This window comes from Dendrobates tinctorius, unplaced genomic scaffold, assembly GCF_039654945.1.
Source record: "Dendrobates tinctorius isolate UK_male_01 unplaced genomic scaffold, ASM3965494v1 ptg000011l, whole genome shotgun sequence".
Lineage (NCBI taxonomy): Eukaryota > Metazoa > Chordata > Amphibia > Anura > Dendrobatidae > Dendrobates > Dendrobates tinctorius.
The window spans coordinates 130201891-130220785 of NW_027361679.1; the positions used below are offsets into that span (position 1 = coordinate 130201891).

The following is an 18895-nucleotide window of genomic DNA, read 5'->3' on the forward strand; positions in this document are numbered from 1 at the left end:
TGGGGAGCCCACATAGCGCCCCCTAGCTGTCCTGTCACAGGGGTCACTGCATTACTATATATATATATATATATATATACAGTATATATATATATTATGTGCGTCAATGACAACTATATATTTATGTGTTCTATGTGTATACTGAATATCTATTCTATCTTTTCTATTCTAAAGGTACTGTCACACTTAGCGATGCACCAGCGATCCCGACCAGCGATATGACGCAGTCAGGATCGCTGGTGCATCGCTAAGTGGTCGCTAGTGAGCTGCCACACAGGCAGATCTCACCAGAGACATAGCAGGGGTCGGGGGTCGCTACTTTCCTGTGAGACGAGGTGATCCTGACGTCCTCCCGCCTGCGTCCACGCATCGCTTGTCGGCGCCACAGGAAGTCCAGCAGGAAGCTGACGACAAGAAACGGTCCAGGCTGTTCTCGCACGATCAGCGAGCCGGTCGGAGGTAAGTATCAGACATAGCGATATCGCTAGCAATATCACAAAAACCAGTGACGCTACGCGATATTGCTAGCGATATCGCTTAGTGTGACAGGCCCTTAACCTGTCGGTGTGATTTTGGCATATGAATTGCCAGCTTTTCAAAGGACACCGGTGCGTAAAAATAAGACAGCACTCGCATGGTCCAAGTGCTGTGCAATTTTTTTTTCTTGCACCCTTAGACTTGCATTGGTGAGTCTCAGCCGAGTCTCGGTGACAATTGCAGTATGCTGTGATTTTACATGCACGCCGAATACGACTGAGAAAATAAACGGTGATGGGAGCTGCCCCATAGATTAACACTGGGCTGAGTGCTATGTGATGTTTTTTTTCGCATAGCACTCGCCCGTATTCTACGGTAGTGTGACGCCGGCCTTACTCTGAATGAAGCAAGTGCTTGCTGGCTACTCATTGCTTCTATGTTGGCTGTACAGCGAAGATTCCCTAGGAGCTGATCCTGCTGTTTGAGATCATATTGCAGTGTGTGGGGGGACATGAAGGGGGACTCAAAATATTGCATACATATAGAAACCTGGTAGAGCATGTTTTTTTTTTTTTTAAGAAAAACAGATTTGCTTATTTTTTTCAATTAATTGCAGTTCTCAAATTACAGGGTATTCTCAGTAGTCTTAGAGCAAATTAATAAGCTGCAAGGTATACCAGCCCCTGGAGGAAAAGGATCTGGCTTTAATGTCAAGGCTTTAAGAGCATTTCGTGTGTTGCGGCCACTCCGTCTTGTATCTGGAGTTCCAAGTAAGTAATTATAACATTCAAATCTATTCAAATACCCAATGTGTAACATTTGTTAAAGAGTTTTTTCAAAGATTAAAGAGGTTGCCCACTACTAGGGCTACCCCTTCTTAAACTAAATCTTCGACCCAATAAAATAATAAAGCCTATACTCACCTCCCATGCCAGTGCCATTCCCGCGGTGTCGGCACTCGCTGTCCCTGGGCTTGTGATGCAGTGTTGTGACATATGACGCCAGCATTCAATCAGCGCTGGTGTCACTGTCTCCGCCTTCGTACGAACTGAACATGAAGAAGAAGCGAGAGATCAACTGCAGCCCGCAGCCCAGACTTCCTCTTCATGTTCAATTTGTCCAAAGGTGGAGACAGTGACGCCAGCGCTGATTGGGCACTGGGCATCACGAGTCATTCCACCACATATTAGCCCCGGGACTGCGAGCGCTGACACTGCGGTAAAGGTATCAGCACGGGAGGTGTGTATAAGCTTTATTATGTTTATTATCGCGGCATAACATTTAGTTTAAAAAGGGGTTGTCCTAGTAGTGGACAATTCCTTTAAATGGCCAATGTCATTTCAAACAACTTGTTCTCTTTGAAAAAGTATTGGTAATGTGATGAAAATTGTAAATTATTATTTTTTTTAAAGTAATCTGTTTCACTCCTGAAAATTCCTTATAAATTGGACCAACATCGGACCCGCTATGCTCGAACTGGTCCTATCTCTTCTGACCTGAGCGTGCCAACTGCATAGATGTACATGAAGCTGTCACGCTTGGGTCGGAAGACCCACAGGTCAGTCTGTGCATTGCGGTTCTTTATATATGGCAGTCTGTGTCTTAAGGCATTCACAATTTGGATCTCAGGTGATTGATTGCTGCAGTGCATCCTGGAAAAGTGCTGGAAAAGGCTGTCTTTTTGTTTGCTCATGCAGAGTGGTTTATGAAGTCTTAAGTCCCTGTTACACTAAACGATGTCCCAGCGATCCCACCAACAATCCGACATGATGGGATCGCTGGGACATCGTTAGGCTGATCGCTGGTGAGCTGTCACATAGACAGCCTCAGCGATCAGGACCAGCGACGCTGGATGCTGGTTTCTAATGTAAACATCGGGTATCCAGGAGCCGTGCGACTCCTGGATACCCGCTGTTTACCTTGGAAACCGGCGTACACGCTCCTGGATACCCGACATTTACATTAGCAACCAGCGTCCAGCGTCGCTGATCGCTGGTCTCTCGCTGCCACACGCAGCGATGTGCGCTGGGCAGCGGGAGACCAGCGATCGAAAAACGGCCCTGGCCGCTCGAGCACGATCAGCGATAACTGGCAGGGGGGCCGGTCGCTGATTCCCATCACACACAGCGATCTCGCTGGCGAGATCGCTGATGTGTCACAAAATCAGCGATCTCGCTAGCGAGATCGCTTAGTGTGACGGGGTCTTTAAATAAATCAGCCTGGAGATTTTAATTAAACCGCTTCCTGTGCCTACCTCAACAGCAGCTGAGTGAGTAAAAAACCCTACAATATATATTGTCATTTTCTACATTTTAAAAATTTCAAAAAAGAAAATGGGCCAATGCAAAAGATTGGGCGCCCTGCATGGTTAGTATCTAGAAGCACCCCTTTTTGCATATATCACAGCTTGTAAATGCTTTTTCTATACAGTCAAGAGTCTTTCAATTCTTTGAATTAAGGGATTTTCTTCATCCATTATTCCTTTGGAAAATTCTTCCAGTTCTGCCAGATTCCAGGGTCGTCTTGCATGCACTGCTACTTTGAGGTCTAGCCACAGATTATGAGAGCCATTGTAAAATCTTGAGCTTGTGCCTTTTGAGGTAGTCTATTATGGATTTTGACGTGTGTTTAGGATCATTATCTATTTGTAGGAGCCATCCTCTTTTCCATTTCAGCTTTTTTACAGATGGTGTTATGGTTGCATCAAGAATTTGTTGAAATTTAATTGAATTAATTCTTCCCTTTACCTGTGAAGTGTTCCCCTTGCCATTGACTGCAGCACAACCCCAAAGCGTGATTAATCCACCCCCATGCTTAATGGTTGGTGAGATGTGCTTTTCCTGAAATTCTGTGCTCTTCTTTTTTCCACACATTACCCTTTGATCAATGTGGCCAAAGATCTTTATTTTAACAACATTAGTCCATAGGACTTGTTTCCAAAATGCATCAGAAGAAGTTTTCATCTGATTAGTCTTCCATGAAGGCCATATTTGTGCAGGCATCTCTGAAAAGTAGAACAGTGTACCACATTTCTAGAGTCTGCTAAATATTTCTGAAGGTCTTTTGTAGTCAAACAGGGGTTTTGATTTGCCTATCAGACAATACTAGAAGCAGCTCTCACTTAAGGTCTTTCAGACCTTATCTTGACCTCCACTGCTATTTCTTAAATACTTTTCAAACTGAGGAAACAGCAACTTGGAAATGCTTTGCTATCTTCTTATAGCCTTTGTGAGTCTCCACCATTTTCATTTTCAGAGTGCTAGGCAGCTGCTTAGGAGAACTCATGGCTGCAGTTTTTTGGTACAAGGTATAGTGTGGCTAATGGTTATGTAGTCGATGGGAGGTATGTGTCCCAGAGATGGCTTGTCTCTGTGATGTATCCTGGAGTATTTTTTCTAGTGCATGAAAGCACTAAGAGGTTTGCTTGTTTCACCTGGGACCAGGTTACAGGTAGCTGTGAGAGATGGCCGTATCTAGCTACCCACATACCTCACATCTGGGTGTGGTAAACAGCCTATATCCACTACCCACAAACCTCACATCTGGGTGTGGTTAACAGCCTATATAATGGAGGCTGTTGTTTAGCACATGGTCTGTATGTTGGGAGGGAGAAGGCTTCCCATGGGAGTGGAGAGAAGTGAATATTCATTTCTCTTAAGTAGCGAGCACAAGTGACCGCCCGGTGGCTGCAGCTGACACTGCGTGCTAATAGAAATGAATACTCATTGCCCTCAACGCACATAGTCCCGGCGTGGGGGCAATGAGCATTCTGGCAGCTGTTGCTTACAAGCATAAATCAGTTACTGGCACCGGAACAAGATCCTGCGCTGGAGCACAGGAAGGTAAATAGGATGGTTTATTTTTTTATGTTTTTTGCTGGGGGCCATGAAAAACAAGGATAGGGATAAGGAGCCATGCATACAAGGATAGGAATGAGGAGCCATGCATACAAGGATAGGGATGGAGAGCCATGCAGAGCAGGATAGGGATGAGGAGCCATGCAAACCAAGACAGGGATGAGGAGCCATGCAGACAAGGATGGGGATGAAGGGGCCAGGCATACCAGGATGGGGATGAGGAGCCATGCACACCAGGATAGGGATGAGGACCATGCATACCAGGATGGGGTTGAGGGGCCATGCATACCAGGATAGGATAACTTATTTAACTGTTCATAACAATGTGAATTTTGACCAGGGATGCCCAAAAATTTACATGCCAGTGTAAGTCATTTTCCTATCCACATTTGTTTGCTCTTACCCACATGTTGCTTCCTTTTGCAGCCCCATTGCCCTTTATAGCCATTTTAAAGCACAGACGTGCAGGACAACATTTACTTCTATTGGGTTTGGGATCAAGGTCAAGTTCGGGGTCAAATTCGGACACCAAACCAGACTTTGGATGACATTTCAGACAAACTTGAAGAACCTGGACATCCACGGGTCCACCAATCTCTAATGGCCACGACGAGTTCTGGGCCAGTGCTTCATGTTTGCCCCTCACCACCAAGCTAAATTTTGCCATTCAGCCCCTGATATTATTGCAGTAGACAGTTTATTAAGACTGGTGAGCAAAACACATTTGATGAATTAATGATGATACGATGAATTAAGCACTCTAAGTTTTTCTAGTCAATTTTTACAGCCATTGCAGTACCTAGAACTCCTACAACAATAATTATTTACTAATATTTAACCTTTTTTTTTTTTTTTATTTCCTAAGGTCTTCAAGTGGTGCTAAACTCCATAATTAAAGCAATGGTTCCCCTTCTGCATATAGCATTGCTGGTTCTTTTTATGATAATTATATATGCTATTGTCGGACTGGAGCTGTTTTCTGGAAAGATGCATAAGACTTGTTATTATAAAAGAACAGGTAATAATGGTAATAATCAAAATTAATATATTATTAGTATAAAGTATGTCTGGTGTTTAGTTTTACATGTTTACTTTATAAACAGCAGTAGAGTTCTAGAACTATAATAAAATTGCTAGCTTGTTTTTAGAAATAGATTTTGATACATTTGCATAAAATTGTCCATACACCAATTGTCATCTACTGTGTATGGAAGTCTTAAAAGATGTCTGGAGGACACAAAAGAGGAGATGAAGAAAGCACTTGATGAGAGAAGGTAGTAAAGAGAGCTTTATGTGACCCAAAAAACACAAGCACTGGAGTGGGGGGGTAATCCATAAAGTGAATATTACTTTTGAGATACTTTTATTTAATTTTATGCCATTCTGAGCATTTTAAGTGGCTAGATAACTTATATAAGCTACTATACACTGCTTAAAAAAAAATAAAGCGAGCACTAAAATACTACATCCTAGATATCACTGAATGAAATATTCCAGTTACAAATCTTTATTCATTACATACTGTAGTTGTGAATATTTTTCTGCCAAATGGTGACAAAAGTATTCTAGGAGTGATACCTTTATTGGCTAACCAGAAAATAGTATGTTTGCAAGCTTTCAGAGCACAGAGGCTCCTTCTTCAGGCAGATTACAAATACAGTAGATTAATAAGAAATAGGCACAACATTTAAAGCCCCCTTCTCACATAGCGAGATCGCTAGCGTGGTCGCTGAAGCGTCACCGATTTTGTGACGCAACAGCAATCTCGCCAGCGATCTCGCTACATGTGACACGCGGAGGCGACCGGCCCCCCCGCTGGATATCGCTGATCGTGCTTCAATGTCCTGGACCATTTTTTCATCGTCGGTGTCCCGCTGGCCAGCACGCATCGCTGTGTTTGACCCCAACGAGCGACCTCGTTGGCGACGCAGAACTCAGGGATGCAGGCGGGAATCTTCAGAAAAGCTGCTGTGTGACAAGGTACCAACGACCGCCGAGGTCGTTATATGGATCACCGGATCGTTGCTGCATCGCTGAAGAGATCTACCTGTTTGGCAGCTTACTAGCAACCCACCAGCGATCCTTACCAGGTCGCATCGTTGTCGGGATCGCTGCTGCGTCACTAAGTGAAATGGGACCCTAAGGGATACTACAGTAGCACATTTGTTCAGGAGGTGGGAGTAGAGTTGAGCGACTGAAACTCGTCCGACTAGGGCAAAAAAAAGTCGGAATTTCGTCCGAAACCCGACCCCAATGCAATTCAACGGGGAATAAAAGTCGGCACTGAGTGGATGAATGTCATCCACTCAATGACGACTTTTATTCCCCATTGACTTGCATTGGGGTCGGGTTTCGGACGAAATTCCGACTTTTTTTTGCCCTAGTCGGACGAGTTTCATCTGAAACAAATTTTGTTTCATGAAACCCGATCCGACCAAAGTCGCTCAACTCTAGTTATAACTACTCTGTTATTCATGTGCTGTGTTTGTATGTCCTATCTTGTCTTAACGTTTTACAATTGTGCATTGTAAAATACCATATGCAGATGTTAGATTAGGGCTAGCAAGAGGTTAGCTAAGGAGGCTGGATCAGCAGCCTCAAAGGGACAGGAAGTTCCTGTCTCCCAGTGAGTGCCCGGGCAGACTTGCCCGTGGCAGGACGCTCCTATAGCCAGGAGCAGAAGGTGTCCCGGACGACGGGACAAAGTTCCCTCAGACCGCTGCCTTAGTCTACCGGGCAGTATAGACGGACCCTGGGAAACTGGGACCGTCATCAGAAGGACTGATACTGACTGGCCTTAAGTAGCTGCAGGGAAAGAGCAGGAAGCATTGTTTCATGTACAGAAAAGTTTTCCCTGTTGGATCAGAACTGTGCCTGTCGTGTTTTCCTGGACCCTCATCCCAAGTGGCTACAGTGAGCGGGAAAAGAAGGTAACTGACTATGCTGTAGGATTAGGACCACACCTGTCTTTTTCATGTGCAAGGGGCTGGGGTACTTATGGACAGTTGTTGCTAGACTCGGTCATGACTACCACCCCATGCCACCTTGTTACACTTGCATAAGTGCTTCACTAGTGCAGGGTAGCCTCCCCAACAAGACACACAGACAATTCAGATGAACATATTCATTACCACTAGCTCAGTATCAGCGGACCACGTGCAGAGACCTCACCCCACAAATATTACTGACTTGTCACCACCACAGGGAAACACACTGACATGTGCACAGAAGTGAATGAGTCTACGTGTGTAAACTGTCACCTCACATACACATTGATGTGTGAAAGAGCCCTAAGCTGAAGGGGGAAAAAGATTATGTCTCTTGGAAGAAGGTGAAAAAAATTTAACTGCAAAGACAAAAATGAACACAATCAGGAATCGGTTAAAACAACTCGTGTACTTGTGGGTAGTTAAATTAAAGGCACATAGTTTACATGGTAATGAATTGCCTGATTATGCATTTTTAAATTGATTCTCATAATTCTGTTTGCAGATGTTTTAGCCACTATTGAGAAACCTGCTCCCTGTAGCACTACAGGTCAAGGTCGTCAGTGCTCAATCAATGGATCAGAGTGCAGAGGGTGGTGGCCAGGTCCCAACAATGGCATTACTCATTTCGACAATTTTGGTTTTGCTATGCTAACAGTATACCAATGTATAACTATGGAGGGGTGGACAGAAGTACTTTACTGGGTAAGTTGCACTATTGTTTTTGGATTTAGTTTCCTGAACAATATAAACAATATATAGATACACATTTTTTATTTTATTATAGAATAATTTTTTTGTATTTGGTATAATCTTTTCTGGCCATCTTAAACTCTGACAGGGTCAGGCAAAACAAAAAAGTTCTTTGTCAATGGTGACGAGTAGAGATGATCGAATATTTCAATGTTCAGTTCGGATTATGATCACTGAATTTGCAATATTCGCCAATTTATTCATCAAATATTCACTGAACATAGCCGAATACAATTCAAATTAATGGGAGGCAAAAACAAACGCATACACAACACCTTCAAACGGGCCCAAAGCTGCCAAAACACATCAAATGAGGGACTGACACTAGGAAAGTGACCTCAATTCACCTACAGTACAAATTGCAGCATGGCACGGGCCATGTCTGGGCCAGCATTTACAGCTTTGAATTGAATGTCAAAGTAAGACAAGATAAGAGATAATCCTTTAATCGTCCCACCATGGGGAAATTCAGAGCATTACAGCAGCAAGGCAGGAACAAGTACAGATACAGATGCATAAAGGCATTACATTGACAGTAGGTAGGTACTTATACGAAGAAAAAAAAAAAAAATGTAACCGAACTGTCACAACTTTGGATCTATCAGTTCTCTGTTTGGGTCGTTCTCCGTTTTGGACAGTGCTGGTTATACAGCCTAACTGCAGCAGGAAGGAAGGACTTTCGATAATGCTCCCTCTCACATTTAGGATGAAGTAGCCGGTCACTGACAGTACTGCACATCTTTGTCACGGTCTCATGCATGGAATGGGAATCATTCTGCACCATGTAGCTCACCTTGGCCAGTATCCTCCTGTCGCCTACTTCCTGAACTGGGTCAAGGGGGCATCCCAGGACAGAGCTGGCCCTTCTAATCAGTTTGTCCAGCCTATTCCTGTCCCTGGTTGATATGCCACTACCCCAGCACGCCACACCAAAGAAGATGACTGATGCCACAACAGAGTTGAAGAAGGATGCAAGGAGTGCCCCTCTAACTCCGAAGGCTCTCAGCCTTCTGAGCAGATAAAGCCTGCTTTGGCCCTTCCTGTGCACTGCATCCAAGTGATGGGTCCAGTCAAGCTTATTATTGAGGATCACACCAAGGTACTTATAGGTGTCGACTATCTCAATGTCATTTCCCTGAATGTTCACCACTACTGGTGGATTTTTGCGAAAGTCCACCACCAATTCCTTGGTCTTCCCGGAATTAATCCTAAGGTGGTTCCTCTGACACCACTCCACAAAAGCTTGGTTAGTATCTCTGTACTCACTTTCATCTCCTCCTGTGATGAGGCCTACTATTGCAGAGTCATCAGAATACTTCTGCAAGTAGCAGCTAGATGAGTTGCACCTAAAATCCGCAGTGTACAGTGTGAAGAGAAAAGGGGCAAGAACTGTACCTTGAGGTGCCCCTGTATTGCAGATCACTGTGTCTGACACACTGTCCCGAACCTTTACAAACTGAGGTCGGTTCGTGAGGTAGTTAAGGATCCAGGTGGAGAGTTGGAGGTCCACGCCAACAAGGCCCAGCTTGTCTCTCAGTAGACCTGGCTGTATGGTGTTAAAAGCACTAGAGAAATCGAAGAACATTATTCTCACAGTGTTCCCAGGTTTCTCCAGGTGAGAGAGAGTCCTATCTAGAAGGTGGATAATGGCATCATCCACACCAATGCCCGGTCTGTAGGCAAACTGGAGAGGGTCCATATCCGAGCTCACTAGAGGACGGAGACCTCTCTAGTACCTTCATCAGGTGTGATGTCAATGCTACAGGTCTTTAGTCATTAAGGTCTTTCGTATAAGGTTTCTTCGGAACTGGTACCACACACGATAATTTCCACAGTTGTGGTACTATACCCATTCTCCGGCTCATATTGAACAGATATGTAATGATCTCACTCAGCTGGTGCCCGCAGGTTTTGATTAGCCTTGCACGGATGCCGTCAGGACCTGAAGCCTTCAAAACTTTGATCTTATTCAGTTCTTTTGCAACCTGGGTACTTGTTAAGAACAGACTCTGGCTCAGTTGACAAGTTGCAGTAGGGGGTGAGGTTATTGTAGCAGAGAGGTGTGAATGGTATGCAGGGGCAGGAGCAGCCAGTGTGTGATTAAATCTGTTAAAGAATAGATTAAGTTCATTAAGCCCCTCTTTATCTACAACCATCCTGGAGACAGTCTGTCTATGCCCAGATATAGACTTTAGACCCTCCCAGACTTCATGGATCCTTTTCTGTGACAATTTCAGTTCAATCTTTCTCTTATAATTAGCCTTTCCCTGCCTGATTAGATACTTCAGATCCTTCTGAACCTCTCTCAGCCTGCCCTTGTCACCTGATCTGAAGGCCAACTTCTTCTCTTTGAGAGGAGCCTTTATTCCAGGGCTGATCCATGGTTTGTTGTTAGAGAAGCACCTCACTACTTTTGTGGGTACCGTGTTGTCTACACAGAAATTAATGTAGTCCGTTATACAGTGTGTGAGACCTTCCATGTCATCACCATAGGAATCTTGCAGCACATCCCAAGTGGTTGTTTCAAAGCAGTCTCTCAGAGCATCATCACTCTCCTCAGTCCATATCCTCACTGTGCGAGTGACAGCAGGTTCTCTCTGTACAAGTGGCTTGTACACGGGTTGGAGGTGCACTAGGTTGTGATCCGATCATCCAAGGGGCGGTAGGGCTGACGAGGCATATGCCCCTCTCACATTGGCAAAGAACAAGTCCAATGTTTTGTTGTCTCTAGTGAGGCAGGTAACATACTGTGTGCAACTGGGTAGTATGGATGCTGGAGACACATGATTGAAGTCTCCCGAAACCAGAAGGAGTGCTTTGGGGGTGAAGGGACTGCATCATGCTCACTGTGGATTGTAGGACCTTAGTGGCGGCATCAGCTTTCGCAGAAGGGGGGACATATGCAGCTATCATGATTACATGCGATAGTTACCTTGGTAAATAAAAAGGTCTCATGCCCACAGCTAATAGCTCAATGTCCTTACAGCATGTTTGCTCTTTGACCACAATGTGCCTAGAGTCACACCATCTATCATTCACAAATATCGTCAGCCCTCCGCCTTTCCTCTTACCGCTCTCCCTTGTCCTGTCCACGCGAATGAGTTTAAAGCCATCCAACAAGACAACAGTGTCCGGAGTACCTTCGGTGAGCCAGGTCTCTGTAAACAGCAACATGCTGCTCTCCCTTAATTCCCGATGATGTCTGGTCAGCGCCGACAGTTCGTCCATCTTATTCCCGAGTGATCTCACATTGCCCATAATGACGGAGGGAAGAGCAGGTCTATAGCGCCTTCTTCTAGCTTTCCTGAGGGCTCCAGCTCTGCAACCTCTTCTCTTAGTCCTCCTTATTTCTGGTGGAATGTCCTCTGGTCTATTAGCAGCATGCTGCCTTGCTGTATCCCTAAGCAGCAGTATAGCTTCTCTGGAGTAGACAATAGGGTCTTGTTCAGTTCCTGGATTTCCCAACACAATAGATCCAAGTAAAAACAAGGTAAAAAGTCCATCAAAGGTCCAGGTCCTCTTATGGTTTTCCATAGTGCAATGTCCCTTTGGAGTAACAGTAAAAAAAAAAAATAAAAAAAAAGAGAAAGGAAAAATAGAAAATAGAAAAAAGTAGAGCAAAGAAGGAGCTACTGTAACAGGCTGCCACTCCAGCGGCGCCAGGAAGTGAATGAAAGTGAGATGGGTGAGGGATCGGTGTAGGCCTGCTGTGCTGGGATACCACATACAACAGCTCAACCTGCTTTGATGCTCAGCCACACAGGTGACTTAAATATCAGTTTAGCAGACTACTATTGTAAGAAAAATCCAAGGATAGTAACGTGGGTAGTTGACACAAAGGAAGTGGAGGCCTGCCGGTCTCAGAGGCCTACTGCTACACGCATGAAGGAGACCCAACCAGGAGTCTACATATTTACAAAAATTAGTGACAGACACCAGCAAAGTGGCATCAATTTCACAAGAGTAGAAATAGTATACCAGGGATCGACATCTCTTCCACTACAACCAACCCAGCAGATGGGGAGACCTAATCAGGAGTGTTCACATTTCCAACAATTAGTGGCAGACACCACCAAAGTGGCATCAATTTCACCAGAGTAGAAATAGTATAATGGAGAACGATATCTCTTTCACAGCAGCTCAACCAGGAGTGTTGACATTTCCAAAAATTAGGGTCTGACACCACTGAAGTGGCATCAATTTCACTAGAGTAGAAATAGTATAATGGAGAACAATACCTCTTTTGCTTTAGCCAACCCAGCACATGGAGAGACCAAATCAGGACTCTCCACAGTTCCAAAAATTATTGGCAGACACCAAAAAAGTTGCATCAATTTCAGAAGAGTAGAAATAGTATAATATGGAACGACACATCTTCTACTACAGCCAACCCATCACATGAACACCCAACCAGGAGTGTTGACATTTCCAAAAATTAGGACCTGACAACACTGAAGTTGCATCAATTTCACCAGAGTAGAAATAGTATAATATGGACCAACACATCTTCCACTATAGCCAACCCAGCAGATGGAGACCAACCATGACTGTTCACATTTCCACAAATTGGTGTTAACTTCTGCAGCAGCAGCAACAGCAGGCACAGAAGCCACAACAGCTGCCAGGTGCCACTCCAGGTTGGTGTCTGGCTGTGGCTGCTGATCCCACTTGGTGAGTCGTTGCCACGGCTGAGACACTGGCAGGTGGGCACGGCAGAGACACGGGCAGACAGGTACGGCTTGAGACACTGGCAGACTTGCAAGGCTTGAGACACTGGCAAGCAGGCACTGCTTTGAGACACTGGGCAGGCTGGCACGGGAGAGACACAGGGCAGGCAGGCATGGGAGAGACACAGGGCAGGCAGGCACGGAAGAGACACAGGGCAGGCAGGCACGGGAGAGACACAGGGCAGGCAGGCATGGGAGAGACACAGGGCAGGCTGGCTCGGGAGAGACACAGGGCAGGCTGGCACAGGAGACACATGGCAGGAAGGAGTGGAGTGTGACAGAACAGGTTTGGACCTGTTCACACAGGAGGAACAAGTACGGATAGAGGCAGGAAGGAGTGGAGTGTGACGGAACGGGTTTGGACCTGTTCACACAGGAGGAGCAAGTACGGGTACAGGCAGGAAAGAGTGGAGTGTGACGCAACAGGTTTGGACCTGTTCACACAGGAGGGGAACCGCAAGGCTGCGGAGAAGAGCAGGAGAGCAGCAAGAGGATCTGCAGCAGCAGAAGCAAGCAGAACCGCAAGAGCACAGAGAACAGGCAGAGCCTACAGAGCAGGCACAATCGCAAGAGAGCGGAGCACAAACCGAGCCGCAAGATTGTGGAACATAAGCAAACAGGGAGGGCAAGAAGCCAAAGACTAGGAGACAGACGGATGTAGGACAGAGTTCAGACAGGGTAACAGTACGAGACAAGGCACAAGACCAAGGACACAGGGAACAGAGTACACACAGATACAAAGCAAGGCTAGGAGCTACAGCACAGGGACCAGGAAATACAGCCTCCTGGAGGGCGGCAAGACAGGTACACGACAAAGCTAGGACAAAGACACAGAGACGAGGATATTCTGCCTCCTGGAGGGCAGACAGACAGTACCAAGCAAAGCTAGAAGAAAACCCTCCAGAGAAGACAAGACATAGGACAGGGCCTGACTTACTCAGCAGCAAGAAACTAACTGAGTGAACACATTGCACAGGCAAGGTTCAGTGGATGGAGCTGCCCTATATACTTAGAGGGCTCTTGGTAATTGGTCAGGGAGACATTAGACAGGTGTACCCTGACTCCATAAGAACCAGAGAGTTCAGGCGCCGCCCCCCTGTACACACAGCCAGAAAACATGCAGAGCAGACATGAGACAGAGCATGGAGCTGGCAGCAGACAGAAATCACAGCATGGCCTAGAGCAGTAAGAAAGCTGGTGAGTGGGGAAAGGGAGGCCATGCAGCGATGCCAGCAGGGTTGTTACAGCCACATATCAGACTTGGACTCTGTTATGGTGGTGCTTGGGCTGGTCTAAAAAAAAGTGTCAAAGGACTCACAGAAATTGCTTCTGCCACTTGCACTACTGCTGCTACTGCTAATGTTTTGGTGTTGACAAATTGACGTGCCAGAGGTCAGAAGTGTAGTACTGCGATGCACACTGTGTGCCTCACTGCTGTCTTGGGGAAAACCTCTCGTAAGGTTGTCTAAAAGCGTGTTTCGATACTCCAGCAGTCGTGGGTCCCTTTCTAGGGCGAGAAGCATCTGGCAAAATTTGGTCTTATAATGTGGATCTAGCAGAGCGGCAACCCAGAAGTCAGCACTATTTCATATCATAACTCTACGGGGATCATGTTGCAGATAGTGCAGCAAGAAGGCACTCATATGTCGGGGTCTTCCATGAGATCCAAGTCCATGCTGTATTGGCGGCTGGGTAACACCAATGCTTATTTCTTTCGTTCCCTCCCGCCAACCACGAACAAGAGAACGGATGATTATCCTCTTCATCTCCTGACAGTTGCTCACCCATCACCTCTTCCTCCTCCATTTGTTCCTCGGATGTTGCACCTTCACTAACAGTTTGTCTGTTATCACCAGCCCCCCTCCATTGCAGTAATCCACCCTCTCTTGGCACCCGCCTGTGTGACAACAGTCTGGAACTTTGAGACAATGTTATCCCTTCCGCATCCTCCTCTGATTCCTCCTCTTCCCCTGGGACCACCACCTCCGTAACCATTTTGAAACTGTGCAGAAGGGTGTAGAGGTCCTTAATCTGTGCCCACTCCATAAATGTGATATGACATACTGCGTGAGGGCTCGTTGCTGCTGCCACAGTCGCTGCAACATATGCAGAGTGGAATTCCACCGGGTCGGCACATCGCATATCAACCTGTTAACTGGCATGGACAAAGACCTCTGTATTGATGCAAGTCGATGACCTGAGAGGTGCAAATGGTGGAAGTGAGCACACAGCTTCTGTGCTTTCGGCAGCAGCTCACCCAGGCCAGGATAGTGGTGGAGAAAAGGCTTTATCACCAGGTTGAGGACATGAGCCATGCAAGGCATGTGTGTGAGTTTGCCTCGGTGTAGGGTCACCAACAGGTTCGCACCGTTATCAACACGGCCTTCACTGGATGCAGGTTCAACGGAGACAGCCATTGCTCAAACTCAGCCTGGAGAGCTGATTGCAGTGACCCCTGGCTGCGCAGTATGGAGACGGTGGGTATTCACTCTGTGGATGTTCCTATGCCCTGATTGGCTAGCTGCAATGTGCACACATAAAGTTAGAAGAAAAAAAATACAGTTTACAAGCACGCCGTGCCTTGGAGCTTGCCTCACCCCCCCATTTTGTTTGAATGTATATGAGTTGGTGATTCTAGGTTAAGCACCTGTTCACACTATGTTTGTGCTTGGATGTGACGGTCAGTTTTTGAAATTTGTATTCATTAACCTTCTGACTGAGCACTCCACTTGTTAGCCGCAGGCGTTTTTAATCAAAGCAGGGCCACTACCTTTCCACAGATATAGACTTCAGTCTAAGGAGAGGATTTACATAGGTTCCCATTCAGATGAAAACGCAGCCACACCTTGACAACGGATGACATACGGATCACTGTTCAGGGAACATTTCTGCGTATTACGACCATAACATACGGACCGTATTTTTATACGTTGTGTCTGACTCCAGCCTTAAGGCCCTTTTACATTTAGCGATGCACCAGCGATCCGACCAGCGATCCCACCCGGTCAGGATCGCTGGTGCATCGCTAAATGATCGCTAGTGAGCTTTCATACAGAAAGATCTCACAGCGATTCAGCAGCGACGCAGCGCACGATACTTACCATTCACACACAGCGATCCAGGCGTCCTCCCGCCCGCCTCCACGCGTCGCTGGACGTCACAGCAGGAAGTCTCAGCAGGAAGCGCCCGACGAGAAATGGAGCCGGACATTCTCGCGCGATCAGCGATGGACAGCGGGGGAGCCGGTCGCTGGTAAGTATCACACATAGCGATATCGCTAGCAATATCGCTATAACGTCACAAAACCAGTGACGTTTTAGCGATATTGCTAGCGATATCGCTTAGTGTAAAACCCCCTTTAGACTTTAATGGTTGTGTCTGAGCTGCAAAATAGATAAGAATAATACATGCTCTGAGTCTCGCAGACTGGAGACATGCATCCATTTTTAAAACTGATGTGTGTACAGCTCAATGAAACTACAGTGGGTACAGAAAGTATTTATACCCCTTTAAATTTTTCACTCTTTCTTTCATTGCAGACGTTTGGTAAATTCAAAAAAGTTTTTTTTCTCATTAATGCACACTCTGCACCCCATATTGGCTGAAAAAAAACAGTAACGTAGAAATTTTTTGCAAATTTATTAAAGAAAAACTGAAATATCACATGGTCATAAGTATTCAGACCCCTTGCTCAGACACTCATATTTAAGTCACATGCTGTCCATTTCCTTGCAGGTACGCCGAACAGTGGATTGCAATTTTCTTAGAGGGAAGGCCGGGACACTGATGCTTTTGTGTCTCTGGCCACAACTGTAGTCCTGGCCGACCATCACATGAAGGGGCCCTCCGGGAGACACAGCCGCTTATGTCATGAGGCCGTGTCTGAAGTGCAGGGAGAAAGCAGCACAACGCCGTCTCCCCTGTCTGAAAGACTGCACAGTGGCAGATTGCAGAGCCAGTCAGTCCCTGCAGTGTGCTGCTATCTCTCCCGAGAACCTCCTTCCTGGCCGCAGCAGCTGCAGTTAGGGTGTGTGCACACGCTGCGGATTCTGCTGCGGATCCGCAGCGGATTTGGTCCTGCGGATCTGCAGCAGTTTCTGCTGTGGTATACAGTACCATTATAATCAATGGAAAATGAAATCCGCAGTGCACACGGTGCGGTATTTTCCGCACGGATTTGCTGCGGTTTCAAATCCGAAGCATGTCAATTCTTTGTGTGGATTCCGCTGCGGTTTGGTACCTGCTCCTTGTCAGGTGACAAACCGCAGGGAAAACCCACAGGCTAAACCGCAGAAAATCTGCAGATAAACCGCAGGTCTTTTGACCTGCGGTTTTACCTGCGGATTTACACAAATCCGTGCGGAAAATTCTGCAGCACAATCCGCAGCGTGTGCACACACCCTTACTTTCTCTCTGTGCAGACTCTGATTGGCTCAGGCACGCTGGTCCTAGTGCCCTCCGCATTATACTGGACACTTCCTGGTCCTGCCTCACTGTGCCAGCAAAACTTCATCAGTAAGTGGGAATGGAATTAATTAGATTCATTTAGTTTGGGCGTGTCATGGTCACTGTGGGAGGAATGTGAGAGGATGGGGGGTATTGTGGGGGCTAGGGCACTGGGGGGTGAATGTAAGAGGATGGGGGTATTGTGGGGGCTGAAGTGGGGGACAGAGCACTGGGGGGTTAATGTGAGAGGATAGGGGTGTTGTGGGGGCTAGGGCAGTGGGGGGTTAATCTGTGAGGATGGACATATTGTGGGGGCTAGGGCACTGGGGGGTTAATGTAAGAGGATTGGGGTATTGTGGGGTCTAAGGCACTGGGGGATTAATGTTATGAATGGGAAACCGAGGCGGAAAAAAAAGACAACAAGCTAAGTCTCAGAAAACCAGAGAAGTTGGTAACTATGCAGATTGCAGATCCCTGATCTTAACCGTAACACTAGCAGCAGTCGTGGAGCGTTCCTACGTTGGTCCTGAACGCCTCGTCACAACCGGAGAACTACATAAGCCTAAAGCAAGAAAAGAGGAAAACTAACTGCCCCAGAGCAGACCCCAAAGGAAAGACAGCCCCCCATATGTATTGACGGTGAAACAAGATGAAAATACAAACAAAGGCAGGAAAATAGGCTGAGCAAACGATGGGGCCCGGCTAACTAAAAAGGAAAGAAAAGGAAAGACACTGTCTGCAATCTGCCAAAAAAACCTACAAAAATATTGTCCAACACTTCTGATAGCAAAATTAACCCTGAAGTCACTAGACTTCTAAACCTATATCAGCACTCTGAAATATTCTGAGACAGAGCAAAAAAGAGACCAATCTAATAAGGGACAAAAAGCAGATTGGCAACTAGTGATTAATAGGAGTGGAATTTCAGCATAGCCCCAGGAGGGGCAGGCTGATTACACGAAAAACTTAATTGACCAACAAGCGCAAGTGTGAACAATAGCAAAAAAACAAACTTAACTTGAGAAGACTGGAAGAGAGCTGAAGTCCAGGACCTGAGAAGCAGACTGAATCACCAGCACCCGGATAGGGCGTCGGCTGTCTTATATCCAGTCTGATACTCCAGAGATCCAATCGTTATCTTTCTCATCAGGTGACAGATCACTACCACTTAAACCAACCGCACTACCTCCTGTCACCACCAGAGGGAGAACGGAAGGGGAACTCTCAACTGGTGGAGCAGAAAATGAGTTCATGACAGATTAATGTGAGAGGATGGGGGTATTATGGGGGAGAGGAGACGGCACTGGGGGTGAATGTAAGAGGATGAGGGTATTACGGGGGAGAGGAGACAGGGCACTGGGGGTGAATGTGAGAGGATGGGGGAATTGTGGGGGCTGAAGAGGGGGACAGGGCACTTGGGGGTTAATGTGAGAGGATGGAGGTATTGTGGGGGCTGAAGAGGGGGACAGGGCACTGGGGGTGAATGTGAGAGGATGGTGGTATTATGGGGGCTGAAGAGGGTGACAGGGCACAGGGGGGGTTAATGTGAGAGGATGGCAGTATTGTGGGGGCTAGGGCACTGGGGTGAATGTAAGAGGATGGGATATTATGAGGGAGAGGAGATAGGGCACTGGGAGGTAAATGTAAG

At 46.4% G+C, this 18895-nt stretch overlaps 1 protein-coding gene across 1 annotated transcript in view; it reads left to right on the forward strand.

Annotated features, from left to right (window-relative positions):
- The window catches only part of CACNA1S (calcium voltage-gated channel subunit alpha1 S), a 387018-nt gene that overhangs the window by 86867 nt on the left and 281256 nt on the right, over positions 1-18895 (forward strand). The window contains exons 5-7 of the mRNA XM_073547926.1: positions 1108-1247; positions 5200-5352; positions 7827-8026. Coding sequence (XP_073404027.1) covers positions 1108-1247; positions 5200-5352; positions 7827-8026 — 493 coding nt within the window. The remainder of the gene's footprint in view (positions 1-1107; positions 1248-5199; positions 5353-7826; positions 8027-18895) is intronic.